Source organism: Bufo gargarizans, chromosome 3 (genome assembly GCF_014858855.1).
Source record: "Bufo gargarizans isolate SCDJY-AF-19 chromosome 3, ASM1485885v1, whole genome shotgun sequence".
Lineage (NCBI taxonomy): Eukaryota > Metazoa > Chordata > Amphibia > Anura > Bufonidae > Bufo > Bufo gargarizans.
The window spans coordinates 339,824,618-339,846,978 of NC_058082.1; the positions used below are offsets into that span (position 1 = coordinate 339,824,618).

Below are 22,361 nucleotides of genomic sequence, written 5' to 3' on the forward strand. Positions count from 1 at the left end.
TGATGGTAGGCAGGCAGCAGCAGTGGCATAATAGGGCAGCAGCAGCAACAGCCTTACGGAACATAATGGTAGCCAGGCAGTAGCACTCGCAAAATGGAGGCAGCAACAGCAGCAGCTGAATGGAACATCATGGTAGGCAGGCAATGTGATGGTAGGCAGGAAGGCAGAAAGGTAGGCAGCAGCAGTGGCAATATGTGGCACTGTAAGCAAGGTCAAATCTATTCATTTGCCGCAGCAGGAGAAGCGTGAAAATCCTCCTGAATCCAGCTATGATTCATTTTGACAAAAGTTATGTTTTGAACATGGGGAAGGGCAAGTTAGTCTGCTTGGGTATTATCACGGCTCTTTTCAAAAAGACAATGGAGGCTGGGCAAGAAAGATGACAGATAGCGTACTGTGCCAGTTTGGGCCACTGTTCCAGTCTGCCTGCCCAGAAGTCCATGGAGTCAAGGAACAGGGTATGCGCCAGAGACAGGTAAGCCAGAACTTGGCCATTGAGGTGGGAGGTCTCGGCTTGCTGATTAGCCTCAGCCTGGCACAACACGTGAAAAATCTGTTCCATAATGTTGGGAGACTAAATTGGCTGCTGCTGCTATTTCTACTGTTTGCGGCAGTGGGAGGTGGATGACTCTGTGGGGTGCGGAGAGGGTCCTCCCTTTCAGACACACTGGCGACAGGCATCTGCCTGCCAAAAGCTTCCGCAAGCTGCGTACACAGTGTTTCCTGCTAATAACGTAATATACCCTCCCTTTCAGAGGGAGGAAAACATTACCTTATCTTGCTTTGATAGCGAGGGTCTAAAAGCATGGCTATCCAGTAATCATCAGCCGGATTGATGTGAATGATACGCCTGTCAGTGCTTAGGCAAGCAAGCATACAGTGCGCCATTCTGGCCAGAGTGCCCGAGGAGCCAGTTCTTTCCAGCTCCACCCACCACTGAGATGAATGGGTGTCATGACCGGTGTCACCATCATCATTATCTTCTTGCTCCTCCACTTCCACTTCTGACTCCTCCTCCTTCTTCTTCTCCTTTATTAGCAGTATCTTATCCTCATCCTCTTTATCCATGGGAGTTTCTCCTTCTCCCAACAACTACAGGGCAGGCAGAAAGATGCTATTCTTCTTCCACTGTCGTCCCCTGCTGCATGAATGTCAGCATCTTTTCTAAGATAAATATGAGGGGGATGAAATTGCTCATGCTTCAGTTGTCCCTGCTGACAAACTTTGTGGCCTCTTCTAAGGGCTTTAGCACCCGACAGGTGTCCCGGATGAGCTGCCACTGCCTGACCTCAAAACATGACCTGTTCCCTGCTGAGATAAGATGAAATCGTTCATGGCTTTCTGCTGATTGTACAGATGCTCTAGCATGTTCAATATTGAATTCCATTGAGACGGTATGTCACAGGTTAAGCAGTGTAGCAGCAGACTGTTCTGTCACTGAAAGTCCAAGAAGGCATTCTTTGTCATGTAAGAATGGCTGAAATCCAAAGACTTTTAAAAAGCATTGCACGGCTAAATAAATGATGTGCGCCGTGCAGGGAGCATGTGCTATTTCCTCCAGGTTCAGGGCGGCCATTGTCGCTCACCAACTGGCCCAGTTAGAGTTGACGAAATGACAACCACCGGGATGTTTGCTGCTTTATGTACTTTATCAACTGCTCGCCTGTGTGGCTACTCTCGCCCAGGCTGATCAGCTCCAACACTGCATGGCAATGCTTGATTTCACATGTGATAGGATGGAGGGGGAGTGCGAGCAATGCTGTGCCCTGCTGCTTTTGGGGACTGGAGCACATCCATGAAGTAGGAGGTGGTGGATAAGTGCCTGGTGTGGGAGCCAGGCTGACACAATTGGAAGGGGGGGGGGGGGGATCAAAAGGACCTGGCCATCTTGCTGAGGTTCTGCCTCACCACTGCCACAAAAACATTGACCCAGTGGGCTGTGAAAGACAAGTACTGTCCATGCATGTAACAGCTGCTCCAAGTATCCACCGTGGTGCGCACCTTGCCGCACAGCGAGAATCACAAGGAATAGACCACGTTCTTTGTTAAATGAGAGTACAAGGCAGAGATAGCTTTTTGGGAGAAACAATGCCAACTAGATATCTTCTAGCGAAGCTGAGGACACTCCAATAGCTTCCTAAAGGCAGCAGACTCTAACAAATGGCAAGACATCAACTGCACCGCCAACAACTTGGCCAGGTGGGAATTAAGCTTGCGCAGCAACAGATTGCGGGGCGTGTAAAGTTGTTTCCTCGCCACACATTCCAATATTGATGACTGACGATGGAGCAGAGGAGAAGGAGTCTGAGCAGGAAAAGCAAAAGGTGAGGATGATGATGTGAAAGACACCATACTGCCCGTTGATGCGGACTGGCTGCTGCAATGGAGACCGGGAGAAGGAGGAAATTCTTGTTGCGGTTGCTGGCTGCCATGTTTGTTTGCCTATCGGATGGGGTAATATCACTGCATGTTCTTCAATACAGCTGCAGTGCCTATGTTTGTGTTTTACTCTTGCAGAGCTTGCACAGGTAAACATATATGATTACTTGGGCAGTGATCCACTATGGAAGAAATGAAAACTAAGAGATTAGGAGCAGGTCCAATGTTCCTGTTCACACTGTGTCAAAAAAAGCTAATGTATCTCTGGCTCTAAACGTCTCTTAAAATAATACCGAAGAGGTCTTGGGAACTCACCAGCAACACCATCGAGGGTAAGTAGGCCTCCTATTCCTGTATCTCTTTCTACCAACTCCACATACAGTACATGCTCAGTACAGATGTCTCGCAATCACTGCTTGCCACATCAGTGGTAGGAAGTTAAGGCTGTATTACACTGGCAGATATTTTGGCTGAGTTTGCTTTAAATAACCGTCGTCAGGAGTCCTCTGATAAGTCACCATTTTTTGGTGCATATGGGTTTCATCTGCAGTTTGGGACTTTCTCGGGAGAGGGGTCTTCTGGTTTACCTGATGAGGACAGATTCTCCTAGTCTTTGTCACCTATTTGGCAAAAGATTCAGGATAATCTAAAAAGCATGAGTGAGAGATATAAGCGTGTGGCAGATAAGAGACGTGTGCCTGGTCCGGACCTGAATGTTGGTGATCTGGTGTGGTTGTCTACCAAGAATATCAAATTGAAGGTTCCCTCCTGGAAGTTGGGTCCTAAGTTTATTGGGCCTTACAAAATCCTGTCTGTCATCAATCCTGTTGCCTACCGTCTTGATCTTCCTCAGACTTGGAAGATCCATAATGTTTTTCATAAGTCCTTATTAAAACCTTATGTTCAACCCATTGTACCCTCGCCTTTGCCTCCTCCTCCGATTATGGTTGATGGGAATCTTGAATTTCAGGTCTCTAGGATTGTGGATTCTCGTGGTGTCCGCGGTTCTCTCCAGTACCTCGTTCATTGGGAGGGTAATGGTCCTGAGGAGAGGATGTGGGTCCCAGTGACGGACATTAAGGCCACTCGTCTCATCAGGGCTTTCCATAGGTCCCATCCTGAGAAGGTGGGCTCTGAGTGTCCGGAGTCCACTCGTAGAGGGAGGGGTACTGTCACAACCAGACATCTGAGAAGCTCTGACAGATGCCTTTCAGAACCTCCTCCTTGAGCTTTCTTTGTTTTTGGTTTTCAGTTCCTCATCTCGTTAGCCTCTCTCAGCTGTCTTGTAGTTGGACTGATTGCATCCCTTTAAATTCCTCCCCATAATGCATTAGTGTGCAGTTTATACAGCTTCCTGGAGTGTGTGTGCATGCTGATCCTATTTCGCAGTCTTCTACAAGATAAGTGCTGTACATTCATTTGTGATTTTCTGTTTGCTGGATCCCAGGTGACCTTGACTCCCTCCATGTCTAGTGTAGGGAGCCGGTGGTCGTGTCCCCTCACTATTGTAGGGTGTTCAGGTTTCATATAGTCGAGGTACGAGGATATGCGATCATCCATCATTGGGGTGTTCACATAGGCTGAGCAGTCAGGGAGAGTGCCAGGTCTTATACAGGGGTCTCCCTTTTGTTCCTTAGTTTTGGATCCAGTGAGTCATACATTCATTTTGCATTGTCTTGTTTCCTGTACACTTTTCCGTGACACTTAATCAGCGCTTGCCGACAGCAGTCTAATAGCGATCTGCGGCAGGCAAACCAATAGACAGTATGGGGATGAGCGATGGTATAGAGATCACTCCTCCCCATGCAGTGGAGGAAATTGCTGTATGTAATAGCATCGGTCTCCTCTGCTAGCAAGGAAGCGACTGCCTTGTGGGAACGCTTCCCGCCCAACAATCGCTTGCTGTTCTGCCTGTCTAATACAGGCTTTAGTCCCAGCTGAGCTGAGAATAGATGTTAACTTGTTTATAGGCATTCACACAATGCTGTGTTAGGTCTTATCCAGCATGGAGTCACTACATACCTCCCAATCATCCTGGATCTGGCGGGACATTTCCAAATTTCAGTGGCTGTCCTGTGGTCCCGGTACAGGGGAGGTATGTCCCACTCTCCGGAATATGTCCCTGCTTCAGTTGTCTGTAATGATGAAGCAGAGAGCTGTTGGCTTTGTGCTCCATCATTCCAGTAAGCCTCTGCTCCTCCTCCTACACAGACCAGAGCAGCCAATGTGTATCCTGCTGGGGAATTGTAATGACCGGCAACACGCACAGGGAGGAAAAAGGGAAAGTCCTGCCCAAGGGAGATGGAAAGGTGGTGACCCCTAACTCTCCTTGCGGCTGGCACCTGACTGCCCTGACGTCCCTAGACGGGTTCCTCACCCGTGCGGCGATCACGTGCCTAAACCCTGGCTTTCCCTGGAATGAACCCTATATAATGAATGGGCCGGTGGGATCGCTAGTCCTCACCACTGCACTAAGAGGGAAACACCAGGGAGAGGACAGACAAACACAAACACCCAGGTGGACGACAACAACTGTCCACAAAGGTCCAACAGGGATCCGGAGGGTAGCGTTCTAAAGCAACAATCAGAGAACGCAGCAACACAGCTCCAGTGGGTCAGAATAGATGTCCAGGCAGGAAGCTCTATATCTGGCAACCAGAGAAGTGTGAGAGGGGAATATAAGGAGGATTGGGAGTGCTGGACAAGGAACAGCTGAGAGAAGGAGCTACGGATCCCTGAGTGAGCCAAAAGGGTTTGCAAAGCAAACCCAGAAAGCTACAATAAGGAAACATCCCTATCTTACATAGAGCGTGCAGCCAACCGCTGCGACCTCCTGACCCCGGGTACAACGGAGTCAGGCGTGGCTCTTGACACCCTCGTGACAGGAATGAGGTGAGTATGTGGAGATTTTTCTTTTTTACTTTCTGTGAAAGGGGCACAATCCTGGGCATATTACTGTGAAGGGGCACAATCCTGGGCATATTACTGTGAAGGGGCACAATCCTGGGCATATTATTGTGAGGGGGCACAATCCGGAGCTTATTACTGTGAGGGGACACAATCCTGGGCATATTACTGTGAGAGGGCACAATCCTGCGCATATTAGTGTGGGGGTGCAATCTTGGACATATTACTGTGAGGGGGCACAATCCTGGGCATACTACTGTGAGGGGGCATATTTAAGGGCACATAATATGCATTCATATTACTGTAAGGGGGCACATATCTGGGCATTGCTACTGTGAGGGGGCACATATTGGGGCATAACTACTGTGAGGGGGCACATATCTGGGCATCGCTACTGTGAGAGGGCACATATCAGGGAATATTACTGTGAGGGGGCACATCTGGGCATAACTACTGTGAGGGGGTACATGTATGGCAGATAAAATTTTTGCATGTTCGTAATGAACCTCCTTCGCTACGAACTGATTAGTTCATCTCTAGTTTCAGATTATTTTTTTTAAGTTGTAGAAGCCCACGTTTAAAAAAAAAAAATTTAAAAAGTCAAATGTATACCAATAGGATGCATTTCTGACATATATCTGCCCCATAGAAATCTATTGATACTGCACAGTAAACAACTGGATCCTATTCCTTTTTTCCAGCTGCATGCAACCATACAGTGCCTTGAAAAAGTATTCAGACCCCATGAACTTTTTCAAATTTTTTCACATTCCACCCACGAACTTAAATGTATTTTACTGCGATTTTATATTATAGACCAACACAAGGTAGAAAGTATTTGAATTGAAAAGAAAATCATACATGGTTTTTAGAATTTTAATAATCTGGAAAGTGTGGCGTGCTTTTGTATTCAGCTCAGTACCACCTTTCACTGCAATTACAGCTGCAAGTCTTTTGAGGTATCTCTACCAGTTTTGCACATCTAGATGCAGAAATTTTTATCCATTCTTCTTTGCAAAATAGCTCAAGCTCATTTGGATTGTATGGAGAGTGTCTGTTTCAAGTTTTGCAGATTCTCAATAGGATTTAGTTGTGGACTTTGAATGGACCATTCTAACACACAAATATTGATCTAAACCATTCAATTGTAGCTCTGGCTGTATGTTTAGGGTTGTTGTCCTGCTAGAAGGTGAACCTCCACCTCACGCTCAAATGTTTCTGCTACCAGGTTTTCCTCCAGGATTGCCCTGTATTTTACTCCATCCATCTTCCCATCAACTCTGACCAGCTTCCCTATCCCTGCTAAAGAAAATAATGCTGCAGCCACCATGTTTAATGGTGGGAGTGGTGTTTCTGGGTGATTTAGAGTTTTAGTTTTCCATAACACATAATATTTTGCATTTAGGCCAAAAATTTCAACTTTGGTCTAATCTGACAAAAGCATCTTCTTCCACATGTTTGCTATATCCCTGACCGGTGGCAAACTGCAAACATAATTTGGCTTGCTTTCAAAAATAGCTTTCTTTTTGACTCTATTCCAAATTTCTGGAGTACACGACTAATAGTTGTCCTGTGGACAGATTCTTCCACCTGAGGTGTGGTTCTCTGCAGCGCCTCCAGAGTGACCATGGGCCTCTTGGCTGCTTCTTTAATTAGTGCTCTACTTGCCTGGGCTGTCAGTTTAAGTGGATGGCCATGTCTTGGTAGGTTTGCAGTTGTGCCATACCCTTCCATTTTCAGATGATGATTTTTTTTATAACCTAACATACACCCCCGTATCCTAAGAGAATTAAGTAATGTCATAGCCAGACCCTTAATTCTGATAATTTAAGGACTCTATACTGACCGGAAGAGTTCCACAGGATTGGTGCATAGCAAATGTGGTGCCAATATTCAAAAAGGGTGCAAAAACAGAGCTCAGAAACTATAGGCCGGTAAGTTTAACATCCGTTGTGGGTCAACTGTTTGAAGGTTATCTAAGAGATGCTATCTTGGAGCAAGCACCTCAATGAAAATAAGCAAATAACGCCATATCAGCATGGCTTTATGAGGGATCGGTCATGTCAAACTAATTTAATCAGTTTCTATGAAGAGGAAAGTTCTAGACTTGACAGCGCCAATTCAATGGATGTCGTATATCTGGACTTCTCCAAAGCATTTGACACTGTACCACATAAAAGGTTAGTATATAAAATGAGAATGCTCGGACTGGGAGAAAACGTCTGTATCTGGGTAAGTAACTGGCTCAATGATAGAAAACAGAGGGTGGTTATTAATGGTACACACTCAGATTGGGTAACTGTCACGAGTGGGGTACCTCAGGGGTCAGTACTGGGCCCTATCCTCTTCAATATATTTATTAATGATCTTGTAGAAGGCTTGCACAGTAAAATATCAATTTTTGCAGATGACACTAAACTGTGTAAAGTAATTGACACGGAAGAGGACAGTATACTGCTACAAATGGATCTGGATAGATTGGAGGCTTGGGTAGAGAAGTGGCAGATGAGGTTTAAAACTGACAAATGTAAGGTTATGCACATGGGTAGGAATAATACAAGTCACCCGTACATACTAAATCGTAAAACACTGGGTAACACTGACATGGAAAAGGACCTAGGAATTTTAGTGAACAGCAAATAAATCTGTAAAAAACAGTGTCAGGCAGTTGCTGCCAAGGCCAATAAGATAATGGGTTGCATGAAAAGGGGCATAGATGCCCGTGATGAGAACATAGTCCTACCACTTTACAAATCACTGGTCAGACCACACATGGAGTACTGTATACAGTTCTGGTCTCCTGTGAACAAGGCAGACATAGCAGAGCTGGAGAGGGTTCAGAGGAGGGCAACTAAAGTACTACGGGAATGAGGGAACTACAGTACCCTGAAAGATTATCAAAATCAGGGTTATTCACTTTAGAAAAAAGACGACTGAGGGGAGATTTAATTGCTATGTATAAATATATCAGGGGTCAGTACAGAGATCTCTCCCATCATCTATTTATCCCTAGGACTGTGACAAGGGGACATCCTCTGCGCCTCGAGGAAAGGTTTGTATAGGATTCTTTATGGTAAGAGCAGTGAGACTATGGAACTCTCTACCTGAGGAGGTGGTGATGGTATGTTCAATCTGGGCCTGGATGTATTTCTAGAGTGTAATAATATTACAGGCTATAGCTACTAGAGAGGGGTCGTTGATCCAGGGAGTTATCTGATTGCCTGAATGGAGTCGGGAAGGAATTTTTTTTCCCCTTAAGTGGGGAAAATTGGCTTCTACCTCACAGTTTTTTGTTTTTTTTTTTGCCTTCTTCTGGATCAACTTGCAGGATAACAGGCCGAACTGGATGGACAAATGTCTTTTTTTGGCCTTATATACTATCTTACTATGTTACTAACCCTGCATTGCACTTGTCCATAACTTTTTCCCTGGCCTGTCTGGTGTGTTCCTTGGTTTCCATGATGCTGTTTGATAAATAATATTATCTAACAAACCTCTGAGACCTTCACGGAACAGCTGTAGTTATACTAAGAATAAATTACACACAGATGGACTCTATTTACTAATTAGGTGACTTCTGAAGGCAATTGGTCACAGGTGGCTGAATGCGAATGCACATCACACTTTTTAGATTTTTACTTACTAGAAAATTGGAAAACCATGTATCACTTTGTGTCAGTCTATTGCATAAGTAAAATACAGTACATCTCAGTAAAATACATTTAAGTTTGTGGGTGTAATGTGAAAAATGTGGGAATGTTGAGGATGTATGAATACTTTTTCAAATCACAGTATGTATGTGTAAATTGAAGCTCCACTGTTGGTTAAAATTGACTATACAGTGAGGAACAGAAATATTTTAACACCCTGTTATTTTTCAAGTTCTCCCACTCAAAAATCATGGAGGGGTCTGAAACCTCACATTGTAGGTGCATTCCCACTCTGAGAGACAGAATACAAAATAAATAAATCAGGAAATCACATTGTATGATTTTTAAAGAATTGATTTGTCTTGCACTGTTGAACATAAGTATTTGAACAACTGAGAAACAGCAAGAATTTTGTCTCTCAAAGACCTGTTACTGTGCCTTTAAAAAGTCCACCTCTACTCCACTCATTAATCTAACTTAGTAGCACCTGTCTGAGCTCTTTAAAGACACCTGTCCACCCCACAGTCAGTCAGATGCCAACTACTACCATAGGAAAGACCAAAGAGCTGTCAAAAGACAAAATTGTGGACCTCCACAAGGCTGGAAAGGACTACGGGGCAATTGCCAAGCAGCTTGGTGAAAATAGGTCAACTGTTGGAGCAATTGTTAGAAATGGAAGAGACTAAAGACGACTGTCAGTCGCCCTTGGACTGGGGCTCCATGCAAGATCTCACCTTGTGGGTTATCACTGATGATAAAAAAAGTGAGGAATCAGCCCAGAACTACAAGGGAGGAGCTGGTCTATGACATGAAGAGAGCTGGGACCACAGTTACAAAGGTCACTGTCAGTAAAACACTATGGCGTCATGGTTTCAAATCATGCATTGCACGGAAGGTTCCCCTGCTCAAGTCATCACATGTCCAGGCCTGTCTGAAGTGCCAGTGACCATCTGGATGATCCAGAAGAGGCATGGGAGAAAGTCATGTGGTCAGATGAGACCAAAGTAGAATCTTTTGGTCTAAACTTCACTCGGTGTGTTTGGAGGATAAAGAAGGATGAGTTTCATCCCAAGAACACCATCCCTACTGTGAAGCATGGGTCTGGTAACATCATGCTTTGGGGGTGCTTTTCTGTGAAGGTGACAGGACGACTGCACTGTATTAAGGAGAGGATAAATGGGGCCATTTATTGTGAGATTTTGAGCAACAACCTTCTTCCCTTAGTCAGAGCATTGAAGATGGGTCATGGCTGGGTCTTCCAAAATGACAACGACCGGAAGCACACAGCCAGGATAACCAAGGAGTGGCTCCGTAAGAAGCATATCAAGATTCTGGAGTGGCCTAGCCAGTCTCCAGACCTAAATCCAATAGAACATCTTTGGAGGGAGCTGAGACTCTGTGTTGCTCAGCGACAGCCCCAAAACCTGACAGATCTAGAGGAGATCTGTGTAGAGGAGTGGGCCAAAATTTTGGGCCAAAATCCCGGTTGCAGTATGTGCAAACTTGGTCAAGAACTACAGGAAATGTTTGACCTCTGTAATTGTAAGCAAAGGCTTCTGTAACAAATATCAACACTGATTTTTTCAGGTGTTCAAATATTTATGTTCAGCAGTCTAAGGGCTCTTTCACACTTGCGTTGTCCGGATCCGTTGTGTACTCCATTTGCCGGAAGTGCCCGCCGGATCCGTAACACCGCAAGTGAACTGAAAGCATTTGAAGACGGATCCGTCTTCAAAATGCGTTCAGTGTTACTATGGCAGCCAGGACGCTATTAAAGTCCTGGTTGCCATAGTAGTAGTGGGGAGCGGAGGAGCAGTATACTTACCGGCTCCCGGGGCGCTCCAGAATGATGTCAGAGCGCCCCATGTGCATGGATGACGTGATCCATGCGATCACGTCATCCATGCGCGTGGGGCACCCTGACGTCACTCTGAAGAGCCCCGGGAGCCGCACGGACGGTAAGTATACTGCTCCCCCGCTCCCCACTACACTTTACCATGGCAGACAGGACTTTAATGCCTTTCAATGGGCATTAATTCCGGATCCGGTCTTGCGGCAAGTGTTCAGGATTTTTGGCCGGAGCAAAAAGTGCAGCATGCTGCGGTATTTTCTCTGGCCCAAAAAGTTCCGGTCCTGAACTGAAGACATCCTGATTAATCCTGAACGGATTTCTCTCCATTCAGAATGCATGGGGATAATACTGATCAGGATTCTTCCGGCATAGAGCCCCGACGACGGAACTCTATGCCGGGAAAGAACAACGCAAGTGTGAAAGAGCCCTTAGACAAATAAATTCTTTAATAATCATACAATGTGATTTCCTGAATGTTTTTTTTTTATTCTGTCTTTTAAAGTGGAAATGCACCTACAATGTAAATTTCAGACCCCTCCAAGTGGGAGAACTTGCTAAATCGCAGGGTGTTCAAATACTTCTGTTCCTCACTGTATATTCAGGTGTCTTCATAATTCTGTCTTCCTTCTATACATGCTGTTTTCAAGGATTTTTTTTGTTATTTTTGTATTTGTGCAGATTAGAATCTGTTGCAACTTAAAAATTACGTTTTAGTACAAATGCAAATATTATTATGACTTTATTTTTATTCTAACCATAATTTGTATATGGACCCCGAGGGCAGAGTTATTACAGTGCACAAGGTTTATTCACAGGAAATAATATGATAATATAGTGTATTAGTATTTACATCTTAATAAATGTGACTGCTGGTGGTATAGAGGTGTGAATGAAGCAATCAGAACCCACAAGCTTATTAATTATAGTATTCCCCTAGGTACTGAAGTAAGTAATAAAGACACATAGGAGCCCATATTGCCCATTTTCTGACAAAATCTGCAACTTTTTCCAGCTCACACAACTTTTTGGACAGGTCTAGAAAAGGGGCATGGTGTTGGCGGAGAAGAAGGTGGGCCAGCAGGCCCAACTTATTTATCATTTTGTATGCTAGTTTTTGGCATACAAATTGCTTAAATGTTTAGATTTCAGATTGTTGCATGTCCTCCTGGAGGAAGTGCCAAAGTTATGTAAAAGGATGCGCCTCCACATATCTTTGCTCCTTCCTCCAGCAGCACAGAGACAATTAAGACTGGCGTGTAAATCACTGATCTTAAAAAACAGGCCCCATACTGTATAAAGTATCTGGTTGTTGACAGTGTCCACGTAGCAACAGTTTTCTTTGTTACATTGCAAAGTGTGAGAACAAATTAAGACAGAAAAAATAGTGAACGTAATAAATATATAAACTTGCAAATAAAAGGGGCCACAAGTTGACATTAGCTTTTTTTAGTGCAAATAAACTTCAGTTGCAACCTGAGACAAGTTTATATACCTTAGCTCATTTTCATTCATTTCAGTTGTCCGTGTTCCCTGGTACGGCTGCTTATCAACGCATGAGTTGGGTTAATTACCAATATTATTACAGTTCTATTTTCATTTCTCTTTTTTTTTTTTTTTCAGATGCGAAAACTTGCCAAGATTGCAATAAAATTGCTATTTGTAAACCTTTAACAAATTATGTAGCATGTAGTTGTCCAAGTGGATATGTGGGAAATGGTTTCAACTGCACAGCACTTGTGTTCTGTAGTTCCACAAACTGCTGCCCACAAGGCTATGTCTGGAACAAAGAACAAAGAACCTGTTTGGATGTTGATGAATGTAACGCAGGTCTAGATCAATGTGCCTCTAAAGCCTACTGTACAAATTACAATGGAATCCACTTGTGCAAGTATGATGCATCGATTCAATGCCCTTCGACAGCGTGCAGCAGTACAGAAGACTGTGTTAAAATAAATGGAGTAATGCAATGTGTTGATCCTTGCACTTCATCGCAACAGCTGGATGGAGCCAGCAGGCTGTACACTATTAACAGCACTGGGAGATTTCTCAGTGATCGATACAACTTTGGCTGGTTCAAATACAGTACTGGCTATAGAATGAAAGAGGGGCCTGTTGGTCCACTGAAATGTGGATCTCTTAATCCTCTTTCTCTTGGTGTTGGTCACGAAACAATTACACAAACAGTGAAAAAAGTTTCTCTATGGGTTAACACTGAAAGTCCATACCTTGGACCAAACATACAGGTGAAAGCCTGTCCTGGAGGACAATTTGTTTACAAGCTTTCTGGAAGCTTAAAGCCTGATGTCTATTGCACAGGTATGTGATACTACAATATATTTATTGTCATAAAAGCTATATATTGCATGCACTGAAATAAATGTAAAAATAGGAACCGCAATTTCAGACTAAAGGCCAATTTACATGGGCTAATACAATAGGAAATAATCAGGAGTGAATCATTACATGCAGCAATCATGGCTGCTGTATAGGAGTTGAACAACTGTAAATATGATCGTTCACCCCCATACAGTTTCTTTGTTTGTTGGCAGGCATTGGTCCCCAATATTGGCCTGATAAGCTGCCCATGTAAATGGGCTCTAAGTAATCTGTAGTATCATCTATATATATATAAAAAGGACAGATGTATGTATGTATGTTCCGCGATCACTCATAAACGCAACCATCCATTTCAACAAAACTTGGTACACATCCCTTGCTACCTGGAAAGAAATTTTGTGAGGGTCTCAGCTCTCTAGGACATACTGTTCCAAAGATATTCCCAAGAAATGACCTGCATTAGCCAATACAAGCCTGCAAGTCTTTCACTTAAATCCTAACTGCCATACAAACGGTAACATGTCCCTTATCAGCCAATAGAAACTCACAGCCCTACTCCAGATTGCCATAACAATAAAGCAGTAATAGCCAGGGTTGAGAACTACATCAGCCTTGTCACAAGAAGGCCAGACGACTCTGGCCACTGTGAAAGTCACTGTTAAACGGGCGGTGACTGTTAAATGGGCGGCCACTGTGAAAGTCACTGTTAAAGGGGCGGCCACTGTGAAAGTCACTGTTAAACGGGCGGTGACTGTTAAATGGGCGGCCACTGTGAAAGTCACTGTTAAAGGGGCGGCCACTGTGAAAGTCACTGTTAAACGGGCGGTGACTGTTAAATGGGCGGCCACTGTGAAAGTCACTGTTAAAGGGGCGGCCACTGTGAAAGTCACTGTTAAAGGGGCGGTCACCATTAAAGGGACGACCATTGTGAAAGTCACTGTTAAAGGGGCCATAACTATTAATTGGGTGGCCACTGTGAAAGTCACTGTTAAAGGGGAAGTCACTGTTAAAGGGGCGGTTACAGTTAAAGGGGACACCGTGAATGTCACTGTTAAAAGGACGGTCACCATGAAAGCCACTGTTAAAGGGGTGGCCATCGTGAAAGTCACTGTTAAACAGGGCAGTCACCATTAAAGGGGCGGCCACCGTGAAAGTCGCTGTTAAAGGGTCGGTCACCGTTAAGGGGGTGGCCACTGTGAAAGTAACTGTTAAACGGGTGGTCATCGTTAAAAGGGCGCCCACTGTAAAAGTCACTAATAAAGGGGCGGTCACTGTTAAAGGGGCAGCCACCGTGAAAGTCACTGTTAAAGGGGCGGTCACCATTAATGGAGCGCCCACTGTGAAAGTCACTGTTAAATGGGCAGTCACCATTAATGGAGCGCCCACTGTGAAAGCCACTGTTAATGGGGCGGCCCCCGTGAAAGTCACTGTTAAAGCGGCGCTCACCGTAAAAGGGTGCCCACCGTGAAAGTCACTGTTAAAGGAGCGGACACCATTAAAGAGACGGCCACCGTGAAAGTCACTGTTAAAGGGGCGGTCACCATTAAAGTGGCAGCCACCGTGAAAGTCACTGTTAAAGGGGTGGTCACCGTTAAATGGGCGGCCATCTCGAAAGTCGCTGTTAAAGAAGCTGTCTCTGTTAAAGAGACAGCCACGTGAAAGTCACTGTTAAAAGGGCAGCCACCTTGGAAGCCACTGTTAAAGAGGCGGCCACCGTGAAAGTCACTGTTGAAGGGGCACCCACCGTGAAAGTCACTGTTAAAGGGGCGGTTACCGTTAAAGGGACGGCACCGTAAAAGTCACTGTTAAAAGGGTGGTCACCATTAAAGGGGCGGCCATTGTGAAAGTCATTGTTAAAGGGGAGGTCACCGTTAAAGGGGCGGCCACTGAAAAACTCACTGTTAAAAGGGCGGTAACTGTTAAAGGGGCAGCCACCGTGAAAGTCACTGTTAAAGAGGCGGTCACCATTAAAAAGGCAGCAATTGTGAAATCCACTGTTAAATGGGCGGCCACTGTGAAAGTCACTGTTAAAGGGGTGGTTACCATTAAAGGAGCGCCCACCATGAAAGTCACTGTTAAAGGGGCGGTCACCATTAAAGGGGCGGCCACCATGAAAGTTACTGGTAAAGAGGCGGCACCGTGAAATTCACTGTTAAAGGGGCGGTCACCGTTAAAGGGGCGGCCACCGTGAAAGTCACTGTTAAATGGGCGGTCACCGTTAAAGAGGCGGTCACCATGGAAGCCACTGTTAAAGGGGCGGTCACCGTTAAAGGGGCAGCCACTGTGAAAGTTACTGTTATAGTGGCTGTCACTATTAAATGGGCGGCCCCTGTGAAAGTTACTGTTAAAGGGGCGGCCACTAAAAAAAACTCACTGTTAAAGGGGCTGTCACTGTTAAAAGTGCGGTAACTGTTAAAGGGGGGGCCACCGTGAAAGTCACTGTTAAAGGGGTGGTCACCTCTAAAGGGGCGCCCACCATGAAAGTCACTGCTAAATGGGCAGTCACTGTTAAAGGGGCGGCCACTGTGAAAGTCACTGTTAAAGGAGCCTTCACCATTGAAGAAGCGCCCACTGTAAAAGTCACTGTTAAAGGGGCGGTCACTATTAAATGGGCTGCCATTGTTAACGTCATTATTAAAGGTGCAGTCAAAGGGAAATTCACAGTTAAACGGGAAGTCACTGTTAAAGGGGCGGTCACTGTTAAAAGGGCGGCCACTGTGCAAGTCACTGTTAAAGGGGCTGTCACTGTTAAAGGGGGCAGCCACCGTGAAAGTCACTGTTAAAGGGGCGGTCACCGTGAAAGTCACTGTTAAAGGGGCGGTCACCATTAAAGGGGTAGCCACCGTGAAATTCACTGTTAAATGGAATGGTCGTGTGCATGAGGCCTTACAGGAATATTTAACACTCACTAAAATGCTGAAAAATTATTACAGAATGTCCATAGTAGCAACGCTCAGTAGAGTTTTGCTAATAAGGCTCTTTACCTCCTGTTTTCTAGAGCAAATACATTTTTTTCCCCTAATAACGTACATTACAAAATGTTTAACGGAAATCTGTCATATGGGTTACCAATATGAAAGTACAACTATTGCCATGTAGAACAAAATACCTTATTTCTTGATGTACCCTTCATTCTGCATTTCTGGCTTTCATTTTTGACTAAATCCACTTTTTGTATTATGCAAATTAGGCAGTAAGGTGCCCAGAGGGGCGTTATTATCTTTATAAGGTGCCCAGAAAAGCCCCCCTCCAGTGTCCAGCCTATCCTCCATCAGAGCCCAAGCATGCCTCTCCAGGGCCAAAACTACATGCCCACAGCAGCACTGTTTGCCAACACCCCCCCCCCCCCCCCCTACATCATTCAGGTGATCTAACTTCGCCCACAAATGCCTATTACAATGCCCCACATATGCTGCCTACAACGGCAATAAACCTTGCACAGGCGCAGTACCACGGACTGCCTGCTGGATGCAGATCTTCAAAATGGCAACAGCTTCAAATGTGTCACTGGGCATGCACCGAGCCCAGTGACACATTTGAAGCTGTTGCCCTTTGGAAGATCTGCATGGTGCAGGCAGACCGCAGTACTGCACCTGCACCTACACTATATTAAAATATACTGAAATGGCAGTTACTCTTTAAAGGGGTTTACAGGGATATTTTTTATTGATGACCTATCCTCGGGATATGCCATCAATGTCAGATCAACCGGGAAATGCCAAACTGACAAAAAAAAATTGTCCATAGTCCACATGGATATAGTTGGAGGTTGTGAAACACTGTGATTGCACACTGCCATCAGCAAGGTTAACACATCAACATTGTGACCACTGATTCACTGGCATCCCCACAGAAAAGCATAAAAAAGGCAAATGGAATGGGAGTTGCAATGAGTACAACGTTTTGAGTACAAACATAAAGTTTATGTAAAGAAAAAATATGGGACTAAAAATTCCATTTAACAAACATATATATGTCTTAACTACTTAACTGCTTACTTTTTTATTTCAGAAAATTATACACCTACAACAGAAATTCCAACTAGTACGCAAACAACAACCCCTCCAGGGCCAAGCACAGAACAAAGTACTACACCCCCTCCTGGACCAAGTACAGATTCTAGTACTACACCCCCTCCTGAACCAAGTACAGATTCTAGTACTACATCGCCTCCTGGACCAAGTACAGATTCTAGTACTACACTCCCTCCTGGACCAAGTACAGATTCGAGTACTACATCCCCTCCTGGACCAAGTACAGTTTCCAGTACTATACCTCCTCCTGGACCAAGTACAGATTCCAGTACTACACCCCCTCCTGAACCAAGTACAGATTCCAGTACTACACCCCCTCCTGAACCAAGTACAGATTCCAGTACTACACCCCCTCCTGAACCAAGTACAGATCCCAGTACTACACCCCCTCCTGAACCAAGTACAGATCCCAGTACTACACCCCCTCCTGAACCAGTACAGATCCCAGTACTACACCCCCTCCTGAACCAAGTACAGATCCCAGTACTACACCCCCTCCTGTAACCAAGTACAGATCCCAGTACTACAACCCCCTCCTGAACCAAGTACAGATCCAGTACTACACCCCCTCCTGAACCAAGTCAGATCCAGTACTACACCCCCTCCTGAAACAAGTACAGATTCCAGCACTACACCCCCTTCTGAACCAAGTACAAGAGTCCAGTCACTACACCCCCTCCTGAACCAAGTACAGATCCAGCACTACACCCCCTCCTGAACCAAGTACAGATTCCAGTCACTACACCCCCTCCTGAACCAAGTACAGATTCCAGTACTACACCCCCCTCCTGAACCAAGTACAGATTCCAGTACTACACCCCCTCCTGAACCAAGTACAGATCCAGTACTACACCCCCTCCTGAACCAAGTACAGATCCCAGTACTACACCCCCTCCTGAACCAAGTACAGATCCCAGTACTACACCCCCTCCTGAACCAAGTACAGATCCCAGCACTACACCCCCTCCTGAACCAAGTACAGATTCCAGCACTACACCCCCTCCTGAACCAAGTACAGATTCCAGCACTACACCCCCTCCTGAACCAAGTACAGATTCCAGCACTACACCCCCTCCTGAACCAAGTACAGATTCCAGCACTACACCCCCTCCTGAACCAAGTACAGATTCCAGCACTACACCCCCTCCTGACCAAGTACAGATTCCAGCACTACACCCCCTCCTGAACCAAGTACAGATCCAGTACTACACCCCCTCCTGAACCAAGTACAGATCCCAGTACTACACCCCCTCCTGAACCAAGTACAGATCCCAGTACTACACCCCCTCCTGAACCAAGTACAGATCCCAGTACTACACCCCCTCCTGAACCAAGTACAGATCCCAGTACTACACCCCCTCCTGAACCAAGTACAGATCCCAGTACTACACCCCCTCCTGAACCAAGTACAGATCCCAGTACTACACCCCTCCGAAACCAGTACTACACCCCTCCTGAAACAAGTACAGATTCCAGCACTACACCCCCTTCTGAACCAAGTACAGATTCCAGCACTACACCCCCTCCTGAACCAAGTACAGATTCCAGCACTACACCCCCTCCTGAACCAAGTACAGATCCCAGCACTACACCCCCTCCTGAACCAAGTACAGATTCCAGTACTACACCCCTCCTGAACCAAGTACAGATTCCAGTACTACACCCCCTCCTGAACCAAGTACAGATTCCAGCACTACACCCCCTCCTGAACCAAGTACAGATCCCAGTACTACACCCCCTCCTGAACCAAGTACAGATCCCAGTACTACACCCCCTCCTGAACCAAGTACAGATCCCAGTACTACACCCCCTCCTGAACCAAGTACAGATCCCAGCACTACACCCCCTCCTGAACCAAGTACAGATTCCAGCACTACACCCCCTCCTGAACCAAGTACAGATTCCAGCACTACACCCCCTCCTGAACCAAGTACAGATTCCAGTACTACACCCCCTCCTGAACCAAGTACAGATTCCAGCACTACACCCCCTCCTGAACCAAGTACAGATTCCAGCACTACACCCCCTCCTGAACCAAGTACAGATTCCAGCACTACACCCCCTCCTGAACCAAGTACAGATTCCAGCACTACACCCCCTCCTGAACCAAGTACAGATTCCAGCACTACACCCCCTCCTGAACCAAGTACAGATTCCAGCACTACACCCCCTCCTGAACCAAGTACAGATTCCAGCACTACACCCCCTCCTGAGCCAAGTACAGATTCCAGCACTACACCCCCTCCTGAACCAAGTACAGATTCCAGCACTACACCCCCTCCTGAACCAAGTACAGATTCCAGCACTACACCCCCTCCTGAACCAAGTACAGATTCCAGCACTACACCCCCTCCTGAACCAAGTACAGATTCCAGCACTACACCCCCTCCTGAACCAAGTACAGATTCCAGCACTACACCCCCTCCTGAACCAAGTACAGATTCCAGCACTACGCCCCCTCCTGAACCAAGTACAGATTCCAGTACTACACCCCCTCCTGGACCAAGTACAGATTCCAGTACTACACCCCCTCCTGAACCAAGTACAGATTCCAGTACTACACCCTCTACTGGACCAAGTACAGATTCTAGTACTACACCCCTTCCTGAGCACATAAAACTGAAAATTTCTATTTTTAGTAACTCCGTACTAAACAGTGCCCTATATGTCAACTTGCTTACTGGAGGACCTTTTTATGTAGTGATTGAGGCTGAGGAAAACCATGAACTTAAAAATATTTTGTTTATTAATTCCATGTTTGAGAATAATGACTCTCTAATTGAAGATTCACAGTCCTTCAAACAATTTTTAAGAGATGAGTAAGTAGCCATAATATTTTAAGATGTTTTCCTTTATTAGCTATCCGTATATACAATATAGTCCGGGCAGATTTTATTCTACCTTATTTTTAAAATAAAAAAAGCACTGCATACATTATTATCTATCTATCTATCTATCTATCTCTTTTTTGTAAAATGTCCAATGTTGAATGTCAAACTTCACTGAAAAAAACGTAATTTTACTGTAATTTTCTAAATACTTTGATGCCTTCTACAGATGCCTGGAAAATAATTATGAACCAATTCCCAACCTCTCATCCATAGTCAAGTGGTTGAAGGTTTTAGAAACAGAAAACAACAGCACATGTGAAGCCAAGGCAAGTTAATTCAATTATTGCAAATTTAGTTAAATTAAGTAAATAATATTTCTACCTAAAATATAGTATAAGTCTGGGGCTACAAGGAAATCTTGGTTGCGACATCCATTGTGCAACTAAGGATTGCTGTGTAGTGAGGCATGGATCCAGCCAGTTCTCTCTGGTTCGGACAATCTGTTTGTTAAAATTACAGTAGGCTAAGGCTTGCAGAATTGGTGTGACGGGCAAATTCCATCCTGGTATTGAGGCAGGGAACAATTCTGCTGCTGCAGCGCTAACTCTCCGGCTTCAGTAGTTTGTTCAAGTAGCTGAGTAGTTCACAATCCCCGACATAATCCATTTCCTGCACTAAGCCCCACCCACAATGTGAAATGTATATTTGGCGGCTTTGTTACTCCGAGTGCAGTGGGCATGCAGCTCGGTCAGCTGCTGCTGGCTGGCTGCTCCGCCACCTCCCTTGTCCCTTTCAGTGACTAGTCTATTCATTTGGAGAGCACACACACAAGCCCAAAGAAAAACGTAAATGTTAAAGGGAACCTGTCCCCGGGATTTAATGTATAGAGCTGAGGACATGGGTTGCTAGATGGCAGCTAGCAAATCCGCAATACCCAGTCCCCATAGGTCTGTGTTTTATTGTGTTAAAAAAAAATAGATCCATATGCAAATTAACCTGAGATGTGTCCTGTAAGTGACATGAGTCCAGCATGAAGGAACCCAGCACCGCGCCGCATCCTCAGAAACTCCTCCTTACTCCCTGACATCAGAAAGCCAGAGCACCGTAATCTCGTGATGCGCGAGCTAGCGCATGTGCAGTTCCTTTCATGAGGTTGATGCCAGCACAGGGAAGGAACACTATGATGACACCGCATGCACTAGCTTGCGCATCGCAAGATTACGGCACTCTGGCATTCTGATGTCAGGGAGCAAGAAGGAGATTCTTAGGATGCAGGGCGGTGCTAGGCTCCTTCACGCTGGACTCATCTCACGTACAGAACACATCTCAGGTTAATCTGCATATGGATCAAATAGTTTTTTTTACACAATAAAAGCACACAGAGCTATGGTGACTGGGTATTGCAGATGTGCTAGCGGCCATCTAGTAACTGATGTCCTCAGCTCTATACATCAAATCCCGGTAGCAGGTTCCCTTTAATGTATAATTTTTTTTTACAATGGAACTCTATGGCTCACTATATAAATGAATGCAAGGTACTTAGCAAATATATTTTGATCAAAATCATTTGTGCCCATCCACCACGGCGAAGTGACCTCTTTTAGATGGGATCCTACTCTATAATGACTTCTCTCCTTGCACCAACAGACCTCAAATAAATTCATGTAGAGCAGGCTTCAACACACTAATTAAAAGCAGCCCATGGTAAAGATGGGTTTTTTAGGAGTACACAACATAGAATTTAAAAATAATTAGATAAACTTGCACTCACTGTTTCGTGGATTTTTTAATTTTTTTTTCTGAAACAATCAGTTTTGTAAAATTCCTGTCAAGGTTACAAGATTGGATTTTCTCTTGAATGCGAGCTGAACATCAGTAACCCAGAATGGCCACTACATAGTTGACAGAGCTGTGCTTCCTGTTCCATTCTCTGTGTTAGTTCTGCTGCTGGGCAGCTACTGAGAACAGCAGATCAGTGGACTGATGGATGTCAGCTCCTCACCAATCAGATATTAAAGACTTATCTTAAAAATAGGTCATCAATATCTATAATCTGGAAAACCCTTTAATGTTCTACGATTTCCATTTTCAGATACCATATGATTGAAGGGGTGAGGCTTAAAGGGTTTATCCAACCCCTATAATTACCCCCCTCCAATGCCTGGGCCCATCATATACATTATACTTACCCTGCTCCCAGGCATCTGCGTTTCTCCTGATCCCCGCATGGCCTCCACTGCATCTCACTAGGGGGACTCGTCCCCGTCACAGCCTGCTATTGGCTGCTGCCCCTGTTGCCGGATGTTTTGATCTTCACAATGAGGAGATGTAGCGGCCCTGCGGGGATCAGGAGCTAAGTGGGTGCTGGGTA

General features: G+C 45.2%; 1 protein-coding gene across 1 annotated transcript; it reads left to right on the forward strand.

The window, feature by feature from the left end:
- Positions 1-2,273: 2,273 nt before the first annotated feature.
- LOC122931576 (flocculation protein FLO11-like) lies at positions 2,274-20,325 on the forward strand. Its single transcript, XM_044285651.1, has 4 exons — positions 2,274-2,324; positions 2,518-2,528; positions 18,773-19,978; positions 20,217-20,325. The coding sequence occupies exons 1-4, from the start codon at positions 2,274-2,276 to the stop codon at positions 20,323-20,325; spliced, it is 1,377 nt and encodes a 458-aa protein (XP_044141586.1).
- Positions 20,326-22,361: the final 2,036 nt, after the last annotated feature.